Genomic DNA, 19,044 nt, shown 5'->3' with positions numbered 1-19,044 from the left:
GGGGTCCTTTACCTTTACCTTGCTGTTCACTGAGGGTTTGAGACCCATCAACTACCCTCACTTGTTGTAATTGGCCAGTCGAAGCCATTTCCTGAAGTATGGCTGCTGTCACTTAGTGACAACTTCTAGGAGCCACAGGTGAGAGCTGAGTGGGGTGGGGACCAAAGGCAGACAAACTACCCCAGAAAGAGCATGGCATGTCTCCTACCAGAGGTACTACCTGTCCCCTAACACCCCACACATCCAGGACGGTTGGATGACACCTTGTATGCCTCCTTCCGGCAACTCCTGCAGACAAGATGGTGTCAAATGTATTGCTCTGCTTTCCTTTGGACCACATCAGTGTGGCTGAGAGGGGGGTCATGTCATCTTCCCAGGCTTGCGTCCCTGGGAGGTCACTTTGGTATTGCTAATGAAACGGTTTGACTTTAACCCCGGAGGCGCACTCCATTGTCTCTTGAGGCAGACAGATGCCAACAACCACCTTGCAGTGAGTAATTTTATCTGCTTTCCCTTTGGTTTTGAATTGTGTTCTTGTAATTTTAAATATTTGAGATTGTTTTTAATTGGCCAAACATAACATAATTATTTTTTCTTGGCTAACGTAACATAATTATGAGTGGTATTCAACTCAGTTTAACTCCGAGTAGAGCCACTGAAATTAAAGGACCCAACTTGGTCACACCCTTTGATTTTAATGGCTCTACTCTGAATAAAACTTACTGTAGTTGGAATACCACACAATGTTAAAATAGGAAAGTAGAGTAGAAACCATTTTATAAATAAAATTTATGAGTGAGCCTGTGGGACAGTGTAAACAACAAAACAGAGTCTTCTTGAATTACTTTTAAAAATTATTTTTTTTTAATGAAGAAATAATTCCATTCCAAAATATAGACACACAATTAAATAGTTTAATCACTTCAAAATATAACATGTCCCCAGTAGGTTTGAACACACGCACGCACACACAAAACAATACTTAACAACAATACAAAAAAACCCCATACAATAATAGTTGTTTACAATACCAATGAACAATGTAAAATTTGTAGTGTGAGTCTGTCTGGACTGGTGTGAAATAACAGTAGTTAAAAACATCAGACAGTAGCCTCAAGATGTAACTCTTCATACATTTTTGGTTCACAAGTAAGATGCCCTCTCTTCTCAGGACACAGCAGCGTACTCGTTGTTCAAGGCTCCTTTCACTGAATTGAACCAACCTAACTGTTGCAACCTGAGGTTGCAGTATTTACAATAAATATCTACAGCAATTCCAAGAAACTAATAAAGATGGGAGAAGATGATTAAAGTAAAGGCAGACATCTGTGCTAAATAATGATGCAACATTTTGTCTCATGCATATAAGAAAATACATATTATCACAACAAAGGCCACACACCTTTTAATGCAGTTTTTAGTTAACATTACTACTTACAGAGAATCTATTCTCCATCTTTTCTTTCAACATTCAAGAATCATATTCCTCTTCACATTCTCATTCCTCTCTCTTAACTACCTTTCCACTGACAATCCACAACAGGAGTTTTTGGCTGCGGTAACTGGCCATAATTTTTTAAATAAAAGGCCAGTTCAACCCTTTCTGTAACTTTAATGTTCACAATCCAAACCAAGTTTAACAAATAGATGAGGACTGAGTGGGCTAAAACATAGACCCATTTGGGAAAAAACTTTCATCTGACCACTCTCCTACATGTGCATGTGTGTCAGTTTTGTGGGAGGTGATGCCTTCCAGTGTCACCCTCTAGACAGACACCCACATCTGTGCATAATGTTTAAATGGGGCACCCACACATAAAATCCAACTCATGGAGGCCTGAACAGCACAAATAAAATCCAGGAATTGAAAATGTGGTCTGGTCACAGAATAACATCTGTGGAACTTTATCACATATATATCTTTATTTAAATATGCATTATAATGACTGATGGCCTTGGAGGTTGGTTGGTTGGTTGGATGGATGGTAGCATTGGATAGATGGTGGCACTCCTGCTCCCTCCACAACACATGCTGCAGAGAAACTGGGGGAAGGACTGTCCTTTCTGGGCCACTACCAGCTCAAAAGCTGGGTAATATTGTAAAACGAGGTTTTTCTTTGTGGAGAGGCAAATTAAAAAGTGCTTAATCTTAGAGTTCCGGAGCATAACAGGCCACCTAGAGCACTGCTTGGGGGTTATGTGCTGAAACCAGGCTGAGAGAATGAAGATGGCAATGGTGCTACATAAACCTTGAAATGTAAGACTCATGCATGGATCTTACATGCAATATAGGTGTGCAAATAAAATGTTTTAAAGCAACGTGGTTATTACTCCCAACTGCAATTATGCGACTGGATTTGGGTCATTCAGACAGAGCTGTGTTCTGGTCCAGTTTGTCTCTCTTCAGGAAACACCTGACTGGAATCCTGAGCGACATGTCAGCAAGATTTCTTAACACTGTAGTGGTTTTATCTGCTGAGTGCTAGGCACTAGTAGAGTTCTGGTTCCTGAGAGAAGGTTACAGGAGAGGTAAGTGGTCACAGGTTATGTATAACCTGTGATGTATCTACCTGTTGGCAGATATGAACAGGAGTAAGGATTATTTATTGCAAATGTTGGGTTAGGGAGTGTCTCTATGTAAACATATTTTATATTCTGCAGTTGTCTGACTCGTGAGATTTGACTACATAGAGACAGTGCTGAAACATACACAAAGAGGAAGGTGGCCAGTGGTAGCAATGATTTCATGCATCTGTGAAAAGTACTAGTAACTATTTTTAACTCAAGTAAATTTGTCCAATCCTTATTTCCAGTAGAATCAGAAGAGGGATTAAACTTCTAATTTGGACAAACTCTGAAGTAGCTCTTTGGGAGAAGCTTTATTATGGTTAATGATAGGACATTTTCTACGATGTTTCCATTAAACACGGTATTTATAAAACTGACCCTTTCCCAAACTGACATCCATTATTAGAATTGCTGTGCCATGTATTCAAAACCTTAGTGGAATCCTAGAAATTTCCAGCTTACTTAATGTTTTATTCCTAGCTAAAATATCATTGGTGTGAGTTGCTACTGGCTAACTCAATGCATACCAATGGCTGGGAAATCTCATTGCAACTCCCCTCCCCCCTTTTTATAATCCAGATGAATGCAAAGGCCAATGGTCTCTCTCCTCCCTGTTATATAGTTGAAATAGGATGTTAAGTGTTACTCAAAGAGACACCTTTGTAACTACATATAGTTAGTAGAAGGACTGTACTCCCCTCTGTGTTTTTCATAGATATACTTAGTATCCCCATTCAGTCCTGAAAGAAAGTCTCATTACACATTTCCAAGAATGCATGCAGAACATCTGGTGGCTGGCTAAGGCAATGCACATTCAGAAATAAAATAAAATAGTTGCAAGCGCACTTTTAAAGCCTGTACATTTAAAGCTGAAGGCCTCAACAAACAGGATATGAAGGATGGAGAAATGTGAAAGAACACATGCTTACTAAAGTTCTAAAACAGCTATTAAACAATACTATGAAAGATTATACGTTAACGTGAGTTAGTTTAGGGATTTTATGGCACCTGTGGTTTATAAACAGCTTTAGCAACGAGTATTTCAAAACATAGTTCACAGTTTTAAGAAGATCTGTGCTGATTTTAAAAACTAGATTCTATATCATTTGAATGTTGCCTTTTGTATATGATATCTATTTGAAAAGAAAATATTTACACTAACTTCTATGGCTGATTTGTTAGATTACTTTGAAAGAAAACATTCCTAAGTTATGTAGTAGCCCTAAATCATAGATATACTTCTTAGTGCATTTTGTACAAGTCTTTTTTCGTTTCTTTTTTCTTTTTTGCAGAAAGACTGTAAAACAAATTGCAATCTAAGTCTGCAATCCTGCAGCTGGACATGTGCACTGAAGTCCCACAGATACTGGCGGGATTCAGCACATACAGCCGGCTGGAGGATTGCAGCCATAGTCTAGCGTCTGGGCTATAAATATGTACACTCAGGAGTATATTCATTCAGTGTTAAATGCATCATTTGTAGCTTTTAAAATTTCCTCTGTGGAAAAACAATGTACAGTGTAGGAAAGTGTTCTAAAATCTCAAACTATTCAGAAATCAAACTCCTAATATAAACAGTATATTAATATTGTCATTGTAAACTGAAGAGGTTCAACATTATGTGCAAAGGTCTTAAGTGTTTTGTTAGTACTGCCATTAACTGTAATAACGGCATTTTGTTTCAGCCTGTGTTCTTCACCAGTAATGAGCCATGTTACAAAGAATGTAGCTGATATAAGTTAGCTTTAAATAAAAAGTCTTTTTTTTCTCTCTTCAAAACAAACACCTACAAACTACAACTGGTAGAACAAAAATACTGTGCTACAGTCTTCAAAACTAGTTGGTTATCTTATGTCAGAGGGGCTGCATTTGTTGTTGTTCTGCTTCTTCTGTGAATCTGGCAGCCAGGCTCTCTCTGTCATCCGTCTGAGTGCAGCTCTCCTCCTCCTCCTCCTCCTCCTCCTTTCTTCTGTCACTTTCATTGTCCATTTGACTGCAGCTTTCCTGTCAATATATATAATATACTGTCAAGCTTGCATAATGCATATTGGCAGTGCAGGGGGAGAGGAAGACGTATTAAAAATACACAGCCCTTCTCTGATCCATGACATACATGGAGTTCCTGTACACACACACACACACACGCAAAATTTAAGGACGGTATCCTGCTTTCCAAAGGCAGCCCCACATACAATGCATTGCAGTAGATAAATGGGTTGTGGGTAAATGTAGCCTGGCTCTCTCTGTTCAGAGACTTTGAAGAGACTTAAATTTGACAAATTTTCTATAGATTGGACCACGCAACTGAATTTTGGACTCGTGAAATTAATTTTAAGCTTCCTGAAACAGAGAAAAGTGTGTATTTGTTTTACATTATAAGCCACAAAGGGATGTTAAGCAAACCTTTTGGAATAATCTTATGTTGCTATTAAAGGGTATAATGGTACAATTCTTTTAAAAAGAATGTTAGAATTTGTCCTTCAGTATTAAAGGTGCCTGGTGTAATGCAGGATAAAGTACAGTATAAAAACACAACCTCGCAGGTTATTTTTTAAAACAAATTCTGCCATAAGCAATCACCAACTGTATCTTTGCCATCTAGAATCTTGTAACACTATTTACATAATGTTTTCAAAAGTATAGCAAGCTGTTGCTGGCATATGATAGATAACACATTTTTACAAATCATAGTAGTGGCCAGTTTGATTGAATCCAGATGGCACATTTCTAAACTGAAATCAGTTGAATCTAAATACGAACAATGGTATTGGGCTGGATTCCATATCATTCATCTTGTTACTTAGGGACAGTACATTTGATATCCCAGGGTGACAGTTTTACCTTAACAATATGATACACTCCTCTTCAGGTTGGTAACTTTACCAGTACTGTTCAGCAAGCATAGGTTGTGACTTGGCACTTACCGTATAATATACAGGTGGAGTAAAAGCATGGAGGTGTACAAGAACATATTGAGCTGTACACATTGCTCGAGTTCTGCTGTGGAAATGCTAGTTTCTATAGAAACTATCATTTCTATAATTTCTGTAATACGCATAGCTACCATGTGGAAATCGTCAGTATGTGGGAGAGCCAGTGTGCTGCAATGAACAGAATGTTGGTTTAGGACTTGAAAGATCCAGCTTCAAGTTGCCACTCAGCCATTAAGCTCATTGGGTGGCTTTGCATCAGTCCCCAACTCTCAGCCTAACCTATCTCACAGGGGTGTTTTTGAAGGGAAAAGGCTGTGTGTGTGTGTGTGTGTGTGTGTACTGTGCACAACACTTTTAGCTCTTTGAAGGACAGGTGGGCTAGAAGTACAATATATTAAGAGCACCTTTGATTTTTCACACCTAATTAATGCTAAGTGCCTGTGAGGCTGAATGAAATGGAGGAAGAGATTCATTGTGAAAAGCATTTCTTAGGTAATCAAACATCTTAGCTGCTCAATCACACTTTCACAGATATAGAGAACGCTCTCTTTCTTAACAATGCCCCAAAGTAAAGCAGCCATGGAGAGGGACAGTGGACAAATTTCATTAATAATGAATATTGATGGCACTGCTGTTTGCATTCTAGCCCAGTTCATTTATTTTGCTTTTAAGTTATAGTTGTTTATAAAATGCACTGTACCCAGAAAAAGAAGAAGCAAATTAAAACCTGCAAATTAGAGAATTATAACTGGGGAGAATTCTGAGAGATGGCTTGAATTGACTAGTTAATACATGTAGCAAACTGCAAGGTTGCGCACGTGTTTTAGATGGTACTTAAATTTAAAAGTGCCAGCTTTCAGATGAAATCGTTCCACTAGACCAGGTGTTCCTAAACTATGGTCTGTGAGCTTCATTGAGGTGGTCCATCTTCATTCAGATGCCCATATTAAATATCCATATTGATTTTTAATTTCATTTTAATTGCCTTTTTTCTTTCTTATATTCTATGGAATGCAAACTGTAATGCAATGCAATACAAGAAAGAAAAGAAGTACTAAAAATACTATTAGCATTCACATAACATTTAACACAGCTGTTACAATTGCTACAACAGGAACAAAAATCATTAAGTGATCCACTGAAACCATCAACAATTTTCAAGTGGTCGGGGGGGGGAGTTTGAGCACCTCTGTACTAGACTAAAGGTCAGAAACTGGCAGTGCATGGGTTCAGTCTGGTCCTTGAGGGGTGCCATAGGTTCCAAAACTGCTAGCCTCTCTCTGTTTCTTAAGGGAGAGGAAAAATATGGGAGGCAGACTCTTGGTGTGGATAAACTGAAGTACACAAGCAAACGCAGAAACTCATCTCACTTAAGCCCCTGCTTGCCTTGCCAGTTGCATTACAAAGTAAAAAAGCAAGAGAATAGGAAAGAGAGACCCACAGGAACATGCCAGCAATAGGAGGATCTAGCAGTAGGAGAACTAGTGCTACACACTAGTCTCTGTGCCCAATTTTAGGTAGCGGAAAGGAGAGGAGGGAAGAGAAGGATGTCTGAATTTAGCAACAGTCCACTTTGGGCTTGAACAGTTCTCTCCTTCACACACAACCAGTTCATCCTGCCTGTAAAACCACCTGCTGACCAGAGATCTAGACTAACAGAATACTTACTTGAGAGGAGAGTGATACTAGTTACTCATCCTTGCAAGCTGACCTATAAATAAAAAGAGAGTCAAAACTGAAGATGTGAGCAGCCAAACCAGTGTAGCATTCTGGAGACAGCAGTGGACAAGAAAGGTGAGCGAGTGTTCATGACCAGTATCACTACACATTTATAAGGAAAGAAGTTTGCATGCCAGGTGATCCTGTAAGAAGGCTGCTGTTCTGAATACAAAGGTCATTTACTACAAGCACCAGAGCAGAGAGGAAAGAAATACTCTCTAATTCTTGTGCCTAGACCGTCTATAGTTCAGTGCCTTGTAGTATAAAAGGAATGTGATTTCTTTGACAGGCAAGGTTCCTGTAAGTTCAAACCAGTCAACTGTTCATTTATAAAGTAATTTTCTATGCAGATATACAGTGGCGAATGTAAATTTTGGGGGCCCTGAAGCTTGAACCAGCATTGAGGTCTAGGTAACTATTGTTATCTTTTTCAATGGGGTTGTTCCACGACAGATCATCATACCTTTACAACATCCATGCTACTGACCCTCAAACTTTGGGATTGTTGAAACATGTACAACCAAAAATTAATCAAATTGAGTCTACTAGACCCACAATTTTCAAACAATGCAGACTAAAGTTTCTTCTGGGGTCCCTCTGGGATTAGAGGCCCTGAATCTTAAGTTTCCTTAGTTTCATAGCAGATCCGCCCTGGCACATGTGCCTGGAACACTATCTTCAAGGGATCTAACTAGGCCAAGGACTGCAGCCTATGATACAATCCTTTCCTTGATTTATGCCTGGTGGGTAACAAGAGGATTTCTATGACATATCTTATGCCAGGAGTCAGGGCAAGGATGGGTTGCTTTCACTGTAATCCCTGGGATATGGCACCAGCTGCACAGGAAAAAGCAACGTGGTCTGTTCCTGACAATGTGATCATAATGTGACACTATCACAGTTTTTGTGCTATCATTCCATGGCGATTGCTTTATGCGATGCTATGTTATAATTAGTAGGTAGCAACAGAGTTGCAACAGAGTTGCTAGGGGAAAATAGGAAACATAAGCAGCAGCCTTACACAGAGTCAGGCCATTGGTCCATTGAGATCAATATTATCATTGCACTGATTGGTAGCAGCAGCTCTTCAGGGTTTCAGGCAGGAGTCTTTCCTAGCCTTACCTGGATATGCCAGGGATTGATATTGGGACTGTCTGCATGCAAACCAAGTGCTCTACCACTGGTATCTTCCCGGTGGGGGAGTGGCCATGGCGACAGTGCCTCTTTCGTATTGCTATGGCTGCATTTTTTTTTACAGTGCTGGGAGGGGCGTTAGTTGGACAGGATTCCAACTAGCTCCGCTTTGGCATAGTGGCAATCATTTTACAGGTTGGATCGGTCAGTTGGTTAGAACATAGTGCCGACAACGCCAAGGTTGCAGGTTTGATTCCCTTAAAGGACAGCTGCATGTTCCAGCAGTGCAAGGGGTAGGACAAGGTGGTTCTCAGGGTCCCTTCTATGAGATATCTTCTATGAGAAGTGATATGCAAGGAATATACATCTGCTACATAGATGTTTTGGTAACTTGAACATATGTTTACCTAGACCACAGGACTGGACTACCTGTCTGCTGATCCTTTTTTCATTTGTTTGTATGCCTGCATGACGACTCTTGAGATTCACTTTTATGAGAATAGCCCCTTAATGCAGAAGGCCACAGCCTAACTTTCTTTGAATGAAATAACATATAGAGCTGGTTTCCATATGCATATCATCACTTTGTTTCTCATTACTTCATTACTCAAAACTTGATTGCGTTGCTCCATTGAGCACATTCTTTGAGCTGGCGATGGATAACATGGAAGGTCAACCTTCAGAGATTAAATCAGTGATGGCTCATTTACACATGCAAATCTTCACTCTATTCTCCAGCTAATAAGTGCCAAACATGCACACGTGAGCCAAGCACCACTCTATTGCAAATCAGTAAAAACAGTTGGCAAAGCACATTGTTGACAGAGAATGCTATTAGCATTTGTGATGCATCAACTAACAGCCTGTTGAGGTTAATGTCAGCCTTGTTCAGTTCAATACCTACAGCACTTCCTGATTACTCACACATAGAAACATGAATGAATATAATACTAGCTGGAATCTGACGCCTCAGCTCTACAGAGAACACATTTGAGATCCAACCAAAATAGAATCCAGCACAGTGTCATTTGTGGATTCTAATTTTACCTAGATACTTTGCCGAGCTCTCTTTTTTATTTTTACCTGATAAGCTTCATCCTGCAGCTTTTGTTTCAAATATTCCTCCATCTTGAGCTCATGCTCTAGCTGGCGAACAGAGTCATTTTCATAGTTCTCATCATCTGCTCTAACGTAAGGGTCTCCATCTTCTGTAACCCTAAAGACAATTATTAATAAACAGCTTCCTAAAATTTTAAAAATGCTAACATTCAGAACTCATTGCGTTTTTCTCATGAACTCTGAAAGGCAAGTCCTGTTTTGTGTATTTCTTAAAAACTCCATATACTGTATATTCTTTCAAAACAGAGGACTTATTTGTTTGCACATTCACATTTCATCTTTCAAATGGATCTGTTCATTCACAGAGAGATTCCTACTTGCAGTGCCTTTGGGGATAATTACTGTATGCTAGACCCTAACTACTGTTCTGAAAAATGAATTCCTAGACTGCACCATGCCAGCCTAAAATTTGGGGGCTATATTTGCTTCCTCACATAATAAATAAATACTATCTGTATGTTGTAAACTAGAAATATGATAGATTTCTACTGGCAGGGAGTCTTCTCTCTCTTACTTCGAAGAGACAACAACATATGAGAATTACAATATGACCCTCAACACCTGCAGTGTGAAATGGTATAATCTAGGAAGGAGATAACGTAGCCATCTATGTCAGAACTGTGTTTATGATTCTGGTCTGGGTAGGAATTCACAGCTGAGAACACAGGAAGTACCCTGGGGGAAAAGATAAGCACTGCTTTCTCTAAAGCACACTCACTAGCCCAGTTAGCACATAACATTAAGCCAAACTGTGGCTAAGCATGAATGAGCAAGCGTTCAGGTACTCACAGCTAAGATCATGGGTGCTTTATTCTTTCCACAAAATTTCTCAGCTGCATGCCACCAACTGAGTTGTCGAAAGAAACCCACTGCTTCTGTGCTATCCAAAGCAAAGTCAGAGTTTGGCTTTGCAGTATGTATTAACCCAGGCTTGCAGTTTGTCTCCCCCAAACAAACAATGAGCAGTAAACCACGAACATGCTTGATTAAACATGCTTAGGATTCTTTTGCACAGTGTTAGTTGATTTAACAGTGCAATCCTATGTATGTTTACTTGGAGGTAAGTCCCACTTTGTCAGTAAAGCTTACTCCCTAGTAACCACACTTAGAATTGCAGCTTAAACTTCTGATTAATTGAATTAAAACATGCATATTTAAAGAAATCACAAACAATTCTTTAATCAGGGCATCTCCTACTTTACTTTTTTTATTTATTTCAGCAACTGAAATACCACTTAACACCATAGTTTTTAAGCTGTGCACAATGAGATTACAAAAAGATACAAAGATAAAATCAGTTAAAACTAAACATAAAGTAAAAAAGGCTAACTTAAGATGCCTGCTAAAGTTTTTAAAAAGTCTTCACCATGTACCTGAATAGAGGATATAAGGCATAGGCATGTATTGGTATGCATTTTTCCTACATTTGTGACTCATCAGTATGTCTTTAATGCTTTGGCATAACTGATATGCAGAATTTCTCTCTGAATCTGAGACAAAGCAAAGTTCTGCAAATGTCATATTCTACATTGCAAAAGACTGTTTTGTAAATGGGTGGTAAGGCAACACTGGAAATTCTGTATACAGAAATTAGGTTTAGATTGTCTTGGTAGTGACTGACTTTCCCCCTGCAGCTAGAATGGCTTTGTCCTACTGCAAATCCACCTGCTTAAATCGTGTATGTATAAAGATCGAAACTGAGCAAAAAAATGCAGAACACTTGACACTTGATTCAGGTAGGTAGCCGTGCTGGTCTGATGCAGTCAAAAAAACACACCAAAAAACAACAACCACCAAAACACTTGAGGAAGAGTGCAAATAAGAGATTCCTTTGGACTTCCGGGTTGACGCGATCTGGAAATGGCGGATTCCCTCCGAGCTGCGGAGGGAATCGGCTCTACCGAGGACGGGTCTTTGCCGCGCCGGCGACGCGGGGACCCTTAAAAACCGCAGGCGCGAATGCCTGCGGACTGAAGACTCGGCGGGTGCCTTAAGCGCCCCCCCTGATCCACGAAGAGCCTTTTTAAAGGCTGCGGAGAGGATACGGGGGTGGTGTGGCACTGAGAGTCGATCGCTACCTCGGTGGAGCGAAGCCGCGAGCCATGACCAGAGAGCGCTGACTTCCTTCCTTGAAAATTTGGACTGAAAGAATCACCCGTGAGTAAGACGGATTGGGACTTTAAAAATTTACCCTGAATTGGAGACGACCGGGGTGTGTGCTAAAAGGAAGTCCGCACCCCCCCCTTGCAGACGATCTACGCAACGACATAAGAGCTAAGCTGGAGAGCCTACCCTTGGTGGGGTGAGTTAAAAAGGACATTAACTTTCAAGATTTGGCTAAAGGAAATTTTGGGCTGGAGAGTGGAGTTTTGGAAACCTTCTTTTTGTTTTAAACAACCCCCCCTCCCGGGCTCGGGAAAGTCCTGCCTTTGTGCCTGTGTAAGAGCAGCGGGGTTTGACAGCTGTCAAAGCTGTCAAACGGGCGGTTTAAAGTGGAAAAATCGCTATCTAAGATCCCTCTGGACTAAGACGAGTTATATGTGAGCCAAAATTGTTGGAAACAAAGTAATAATAATTTGTTAAAGGACTGTTGGAGAAAAGACTAATAAGTAACCAGATTCCCTCTAGGGGGAATTCTGTGTAACTACAATGGATACAATGGCTGTGGAAGGAAAGTTACTAGTGGAAATCGAAAGGATGTTTCAACTGGTGGGAACCTTACAAGAGCAGAGCTTGGCCATGAATAAACAACTTGTGACTATGACCTTGGGAACAGGCAACTCTGCTCTCTGTATTGAGGACCTGAATGAGAAAGAATTCACAGCTGAATGGGAAACAATATCTACAGAGGTGGAAGAGACTAAACAACAAGAAAAAGAAGAAGTAACCTTGGGAAGTAACAACCAAAAGTTGACATCTGTGGAACACAAGCAAGGAGATGCTGGGAACTTATCTACCACAAGTCTGCGAAAGTCACAGAAGAAGAAGGAGGAGGTCCCGGGACAATATGGAATACAGGAACTTAAAATAAAGAAATATGACTGGGGCCTCAGTTTGGACTTTGATTCTGAAGATACAGGCTTTGTGGAAACTTTTCAGCAGTTACTTTCAAATCTCCTTGTGGGAAGAGAATACACTTTGATGGTGAAAGAACTCTTTCCAGACTCGACGACTGACATAAAGGACTACCAACAAGACAGGCGGAGAGGGACTGAAATGGACTTGAAAGCCTCGGACGTGAGGAACCCAGGCTGAGAATCTCGAATTTGGATTTCTATTGGGAAGGGACAAAAACCGGGGATGGGAGGGAGGGAAGAGGAGATTCTTAAAAACTCTTAAGACTTTTAGGTTTGGTTAATATGACTCTTAATTAAGACAAAATGAAAATCGATGGAAGAGAACTTAAGTCCAACTTAGGAAAATCAATTTTTATTATAAAAGAGGTAATAAGATGAATAAGATGGTTAAGAGGAGAAACACCAACTTGCTGATATAATCTTGGGAACTGGGATGCACGAGGGGGGGTGGGGGGAAGTCAGGGAACAAGGTTATGAAATGGGGATTTGCTGATTTTATACATGTTTTTGTTGTGTGTTTGTGTGTTTTGTTTTTATAAAAGCAGAAAACCAAATAAAAATTAAAAAAAAAAAAGAGATTCCTTTGGGATAATTTATTAGAGACCAAATTCCAGTGATGGCTTTTAATTAAGGTCTAACATACATAAGTAGAAGGCAGAGCAGAGGAAGGGGCCATGTATTACAGGGACCCTGCTGGGGGTGCAACCTGTTTCTGTGTCCTCTATATATACAGACTGAAGGGGTAGCTCAGTTGGTAGAGCATGAGACTTTTAATCTCAGGATCATGGGTTTGAGCAAGAATAGGGGCAAATTGGCCATGATTTCTACTCTTAAGTACCTGCATGCTTGCTCATTCATGCTTAGCCATGGTTTGGCTCAGCATTACATGTGAACCAGGTCACAGTGTGTGCAGAAGGTCAGCAGTGTGGACTGTGCAACTGCTGGTTTTGTCTACTCTGTGAACCAATAGGGGCCAGCAGTTTCTAAGGATTAGGAGTAATGAAATAAAATTTCAAGAGCAGTTTTTGTTATGTGGAATGGGAAGGGGAGGCTAATTTCTGAGCCATTTCCCCTGTTCCCTTAAAGGCCCATGGCTATCACCTCACCAAGAAGCTAGCCTGGATATCTCAGGAATTAGAAGGGGCCCAGGCCTACGGCCTACCACCCCACAAACATATACAGTACTGTAACAATATCCACTGGAAACATTATTTTCCTCTAGCTGGAGGTCAGCAATTGCTAAATTCATCTCCTAGTAAAGGGTTCTGCCCTGAAAACAAACAGCTTCTACATTTATTTGCTTTAGTGCTGAATTTCCAAGTTAAAATCACCGCATAATTGTTTTTCTTTTGAAGGCTGTGAGATTCATAAAATGGATTTAAACACAATAGCCCTCATTGCTATTCTTGGCCTAATATTTGGTTAAGAGAGCAACTCCATATTACATGTACATACCACATTTGCTTAGCTTCAGAGATGGTTTATTGAAGACAATATGGAATATATATTATTTAAAAAGGAAAGAGAGATAATGAGCACAAGGGGTTACCCACATATCACTGCGGATGGTGCCAGAGGCAGCTGCACTGTGAAGGTATCCTGGCTTCCGGGCATGAATCTGCGCAAGGAAAGCCTTTTCAGAAGTTGGCGATGGAACAAGGTCATCAAAATGAGTCCGACCAAACTCAGAATCCACATTACTCTCTGTCTCACTTCCAACTTCTGTGGGAAGAAAGGCGCCAATGGTACTATGATTACATGAACTCTAGGAAGTTTCTCTCATGTTTCTAGCACAGACTGACTTTACACCATCATCCTAAATAGCTATAAACACACAGTTGCATACAGTTTTTAACTAAAGAGTTTGCTTACTTTACTCATATACTGCTGATACTCATTCTGACATATGCGCAGAGATTATTTATTGTGTAGCAGGTGTGATTATTTAGTGCACCTTGACATCCCTTAACTACACAGGCATTAGGCCAATCCCCATGCTGATTCCCTTTAACCAATGAAGGGGTCAGCATGGGCACCACAGTGCCACAGCTCTAACAATAGGTTGCTGCCAAACCTTCTTATGCAAAACAGCACAGAGTTTTGGATCTCTTTTGTTACCCATGTAGCGTTAAACTATGCAACTCTGCTTCAAGAGTAAAAAATTGATTTTGTGTGTGAGTGAGTGGGAGAGAGAAAGAAACTCTGAGCGTTGCACTCTAGTTACCTTGGATGGGGGCAACTGTCTTCAACAGAATTTGCCACACATTTCTCCTTACATATTAAAAACATATTCTACATAACATACTGTACATCTCTTTTTGTAGTCTATAAACATTATGGTTTTTTAAAAAGAGTGTTGAATGGTTAAATATTAATTCTGCTTTTAAATAATCAGACCTGAGTTCAGTTCTTTCACCAGAGAAGACATAGTGTTGGTGATTGAATCTGCTGCTACCAGCAAGTCATTCCTTAAATTTCTTCTTGAACCTGGGAAGACAAGCAAAGCTTTATGTTCAGAGGTCTCCTTACCCCTTGTAAGCTTAACAACCTAGAGAGTGTAATTAAACTGCAGTGCAGTAAATGAAAAACACATTTTAGATCTATATTCATGTAGCTTTCATGTGGGCATCGTTTCCCCTTTCCTACACCACACAGCAACCACTGCTCAGTGTTTCATCTAATGCTGGTGCCACCAATCTAGAATAAACTATGGACCAGGATCCAAAGGAATGGGATATCCAGACAGCTTTCCATGTCACAATCAACTTTGGAAACTCAGAGGGCATTCCAAAGCAAGGTTTGCTATGGTGTTGTGATCAGCCAACGAAAACAAAACCTCAGAGAGTTCATGGTGCCTGCCCAAGCCCTCAAAAACCCAGCTTCACTAAACTCATGTTGGCCACTGATCTTAAACTGGTAGAACCAGGGTAGGGGATGTCTGGCCCCACAAATATTGTTGAGGTCAAGCTCCCATCATCTCTTGCCAGCATGGCCAACAGTCAGGGATAATGAAGTCCCAACATCATCTGAAGGGACACAGGTTCCCCATCCCTTCCGATAAAACTTTCTAATGAGCTAGTTCCATGATGAACACTACAAAAACAAACAAATAAAAAACCAACCCCATTTTCCACTGAGTTAAAAACAGCAACCTGGCTTTTAATCCTTCCCATGCTTATTCTTTATTTGCTATGGATCTTCATTGCTTACGAACCAAATACAAAATTCATATATTTTGCATTTTCTAACACAGTTTCCCAGTTTCTTACCCACTTCCTCCTCCATTGGAAGCTTATACTTTCAGCAACTGTTTACTGCTCCAGCCCACATGCACTATCCACAAAGACTGAGGAGGGGGATCTTCTTCAGCCCAAAGCCTACATTCCCCTGTGGGCAATCTTCCAGAGACTACATGCTGGACTGGTGATCAGGGCCAGAAGCAAAAAGCAGGCTGAGCAGTGGAGGGACTTTTAACCCTTTCTTACAGCCTTTCATTGAGGTTATATTCTAGTGGAGGCTATGTTCAAACCACACAGTTCAGAATTATCCATACATACACCCCCACGTCTTCCTACCTTCTATCCAGGCAAGCAAGAGGCATTAGAACCCAAGGACAATACACATTCAGACAAGAGAACAGAGCACAGTCTATGAGAGATGCAGCCTGGGGAGGGTGTGTGGCCTGCAGAGAGTCCTGAGGTCCAAATACACAGCCCTGGAGGACTGCATTTGGTCCCTGGGCTCTGTATTTCGTCCTCGCCTCTGCACTAAAGCAATACCGGGGAATTGGTGCTTCTAACAAAAGAATCGCTTTTGTTATAGGGACTTGGAGGCCAATGAAGAGGACTCGGAGGAGTCAAGCAGCTGGCATGAGAAATTATCATGCAACAATGTGGCACATTATGAAGAAGTATAATTGCTATGGCCAGAGAATACAATGCATCTTTATGTACACTTGATTAATAGAGGATGTTGTGTCTGTTGCAGATAATCTAGAAAGCCTGGCTTGTTTAGTTAGTTAGGCCAAATCTTTTCCTCATGCTTTTCATTATGGTGAAACAATACTAACTTTTTACAATTGTTTTATGCCATTAGGAATCCTCTCACTGATACCACTTGTTCTAAACACAAGCTTTTAATTAGCCTAAATCGGGGTGCCTTCCAGATGTTGTTGGAGTACAGCTCTCATCAACCCCAACCATTGGCCATGCTTCCGGGGCTGATCTGGATGCATCAGTGGCTATGCCCACCTTAAATGATAAAAAACTCATTTGTAGATGACATGGCATATGTATGATAAGGGAAGAAGTCATTGAGTTGCAGGGCATTTCCCCCACCCCCTGCTGACTATTCCTAAGCACATCCACTTTGTAGCAAAGGATGCTCTGCACAACTTACCTTGCGCAAAGGCTTCCTGCACATCTCCTCCCACGCCTGTCAGAGAGTCCTGAGGTGTGTGGGCTGGAGTCGAGCAGGCAGACGCAGATCTGATGGGCATAGGAATAGGCCGGCTGATAGTGTGGCTGGGAGAAGAGCGTGGGGAGCCTGCCCCTTGGGTCTGGAATAAAAAGGTTTGCTAAGTGGGTTAAGCACGACTTACAGCAGAGAGCGCCCCAGTGCTGCCATCGCCAATTATATTCCTCCTGTGCAAACAGTCAGAAAATGCCATGTCATGCTGAATACTGGGATCATCCTGATGGAAAGCGAGCACATCAGTCTCTTTGTTAGTTAATAGGGTCAGGCGTGCAGACTAGTAAAACAGCAGAAATGCAAAAATGTAGTGAAGTAAGACAGGAGAAATGGCCAAAAGGATAAGTTCCAGCGTTCAAATGGACATTAAAAAAACCCATATATGGAACTTCCACCCCCCCATGGAAAATATAACAATGTTATCTTTTATATTTTACATGTTAACAATGTGCATAGTAATACAATACAGTCTTCTATTTTGCATTACTATTATTACTGTTACTATTATATTCTGCTTAATGCCAAAATATGCTTCTAGGTGTTTTACAAAGCATATAAGAAAAGTTGCACAGATGCAGAAGTCTTTGCATTATGAAGACTGGAAGTCTTGGCTAGAATTGTTAACTTTTCATACAGAAAAGAACTCTGTTCAAAAATTAGACGTAGGAACTCCTTTCTAAAACAAATACTAGAAGTGTGGGGTCCTGAAATGGACCCAGTACTCCATGCCATCCTCATGCCCAGTGCTTCTCTGCCCTGGCTGTCTTTCAATGGCTTCTGCTTATGGTGGTGCAAGGTAGGGAAGGAAATTGCTAAGCGTGATGATGTCAGGTCACACCTTCTGCTTTAATTAAAGCTTGTTAGGAGATGATGCAAGTTATCATTGGCTGTATGTTTAAGGCAATGCACAGTTTGGCCCTAAAACACAGCACAAATAGCTATTGTTAAGAAACAAAACCAAACAGCAAACCCCAGCATGAGTGCATGCAAGCCTTTTATGTGAGTCTAAGGAGGGTCTCTTAATCCTGGACAAAGTGTTTTAACATCAGTCATAAGAAAGACATGTAGTTGGTCAGTGAAAGTGAGCAGAACACGTCACAGAATACACCAAGATCTTATACTCATCGATTCTCTACCAGCTAATCCTGTTTTTCTCATCCCACGTAGGGAGCAGCAGCAGGTGGTTTACTGAGCCTCACCTGGTTGCCATACAGAGTTGATGAGCAGCATTCAGCTTGGTGGGTTACAGGTTTTGCAGACCTGCTTTAGAGTTACGAACTCTGTGCAAGGAATGGGAATGGACTGCAGAGATAGGAGTCTATACATGGAACTAATGAGCGGTATTCAACTAAGTTTTTCTCAGGGTAGAGCCATCGAAGTTTAACATGTCTAGGTTAGGGCCCTTCATTTCAATGGGTCTACTTTGAACAAAACTTAATTGACTTTACTTTTTAGAAGTAGAGTACAGTTGCTAATAGGCTCATAGTGGGAAGTGGACAGCCAAAGAGGTGTGGTCCATTCTTCCAAGTTCTTTCCACAGCAACACCCCACTTTCAAGTCACTGTTTTGCTCCTGATGTGGCAAAAATGTTTGGGAATCCTGGGAATTTGTAGGGAAACTGTCGCTGGGCTGAAGTGACATCGAAGCTACTTCCGCCAGGCCTGGGGGCACTCCAAGCTCAGCTCACTTCCTGTTTGAGGGCTGCCAACTCCTGAGAACAGTAGTTCTGGTGTTTGGGTGGATAGGGCCCTCAGGGCCAGGGAGAGGGGCTCAAATATTCTAGAGGGTAGAGTTCAGTGGACTCTGATATACTGGGGTAGAGCCTCGTGCAAAAATTGTCACACCAGGTGAGGTAGTGGTGTGTTTGTGGGGCGAAAGGCTTCGTCCCTTGATTCTTGGCCTTGAAACTGAGAGACCTAGGCAGATAATTGTTTTCCTTTCAGTTGCTTAGAAGAAAGGATGAATGGGGGTAGATTGGGAGCTTGCAGAGTCGTGACAGAGAGTGGATTGTTTCAATTCTGCCC

At 41.0% G+C, this 19,044-nt stretch overlaps 1 protein-coding gene across 30 annotated transcripts in view; it reads right to left on the bottom strand.

Moving 5' to 3' along the window:
• Positions 1-841: 841 nt before the first annotated feature.
• DTNA (dystrobrevin alpha) overlaps positions 842-19,044 on the bottom strand; it is a 199,365-nt gene continuing 181,162 nt past the window's right edge. For 28 of the 30 annotated variants that reach the window (XM_081205860.1, XM_081205886.1, XM_081205870.1 and 25 more), the window contains 5 exons: positions 16,949-17,108; positions 14,948-15,037; positions 14,104-14,272; positions 9,438-9,570; positions 842-4,572 (listed from right to left, as the gene is read on the bottom strand). In XM_081205860.1, coding sequence (XP_081061986.1) covers positions 4,423-4,572; positions 9,438-9,570; positions 14,104-14,272; positions 14,948-15,037; positions 16,949-17,108 — 702 coding nt within the window. In that variant the 3' untranslated portion in view covers positions 842-4,422. Of the gene's footprint in view, positions 4,573-7,164; positions 7,213-9,437; positions 9,571-14,103; positions 14,273-14,947; positions 15,038-16,948; positions 17,109-19,044 lie in introns of those variants that run through there. The other 2 variants (XM_081205865.1, XM_081205872.1) reach the window with 2 other exon arrangements.

This window comes from Podarcis bocagei (genome assembly GCF_964188305.1).
Source record: "Podarcis bocagei genome assembly, chromosome: 8".
NCBI lineage: Eukaryota > Metazoa > Chordata > Lepidosauria > Squamata > Lacertidae > Podarcis > Podarcis bocagei.
This window is presented reverse-complemented; position numbering and strand designations above follow the sequence as displayed.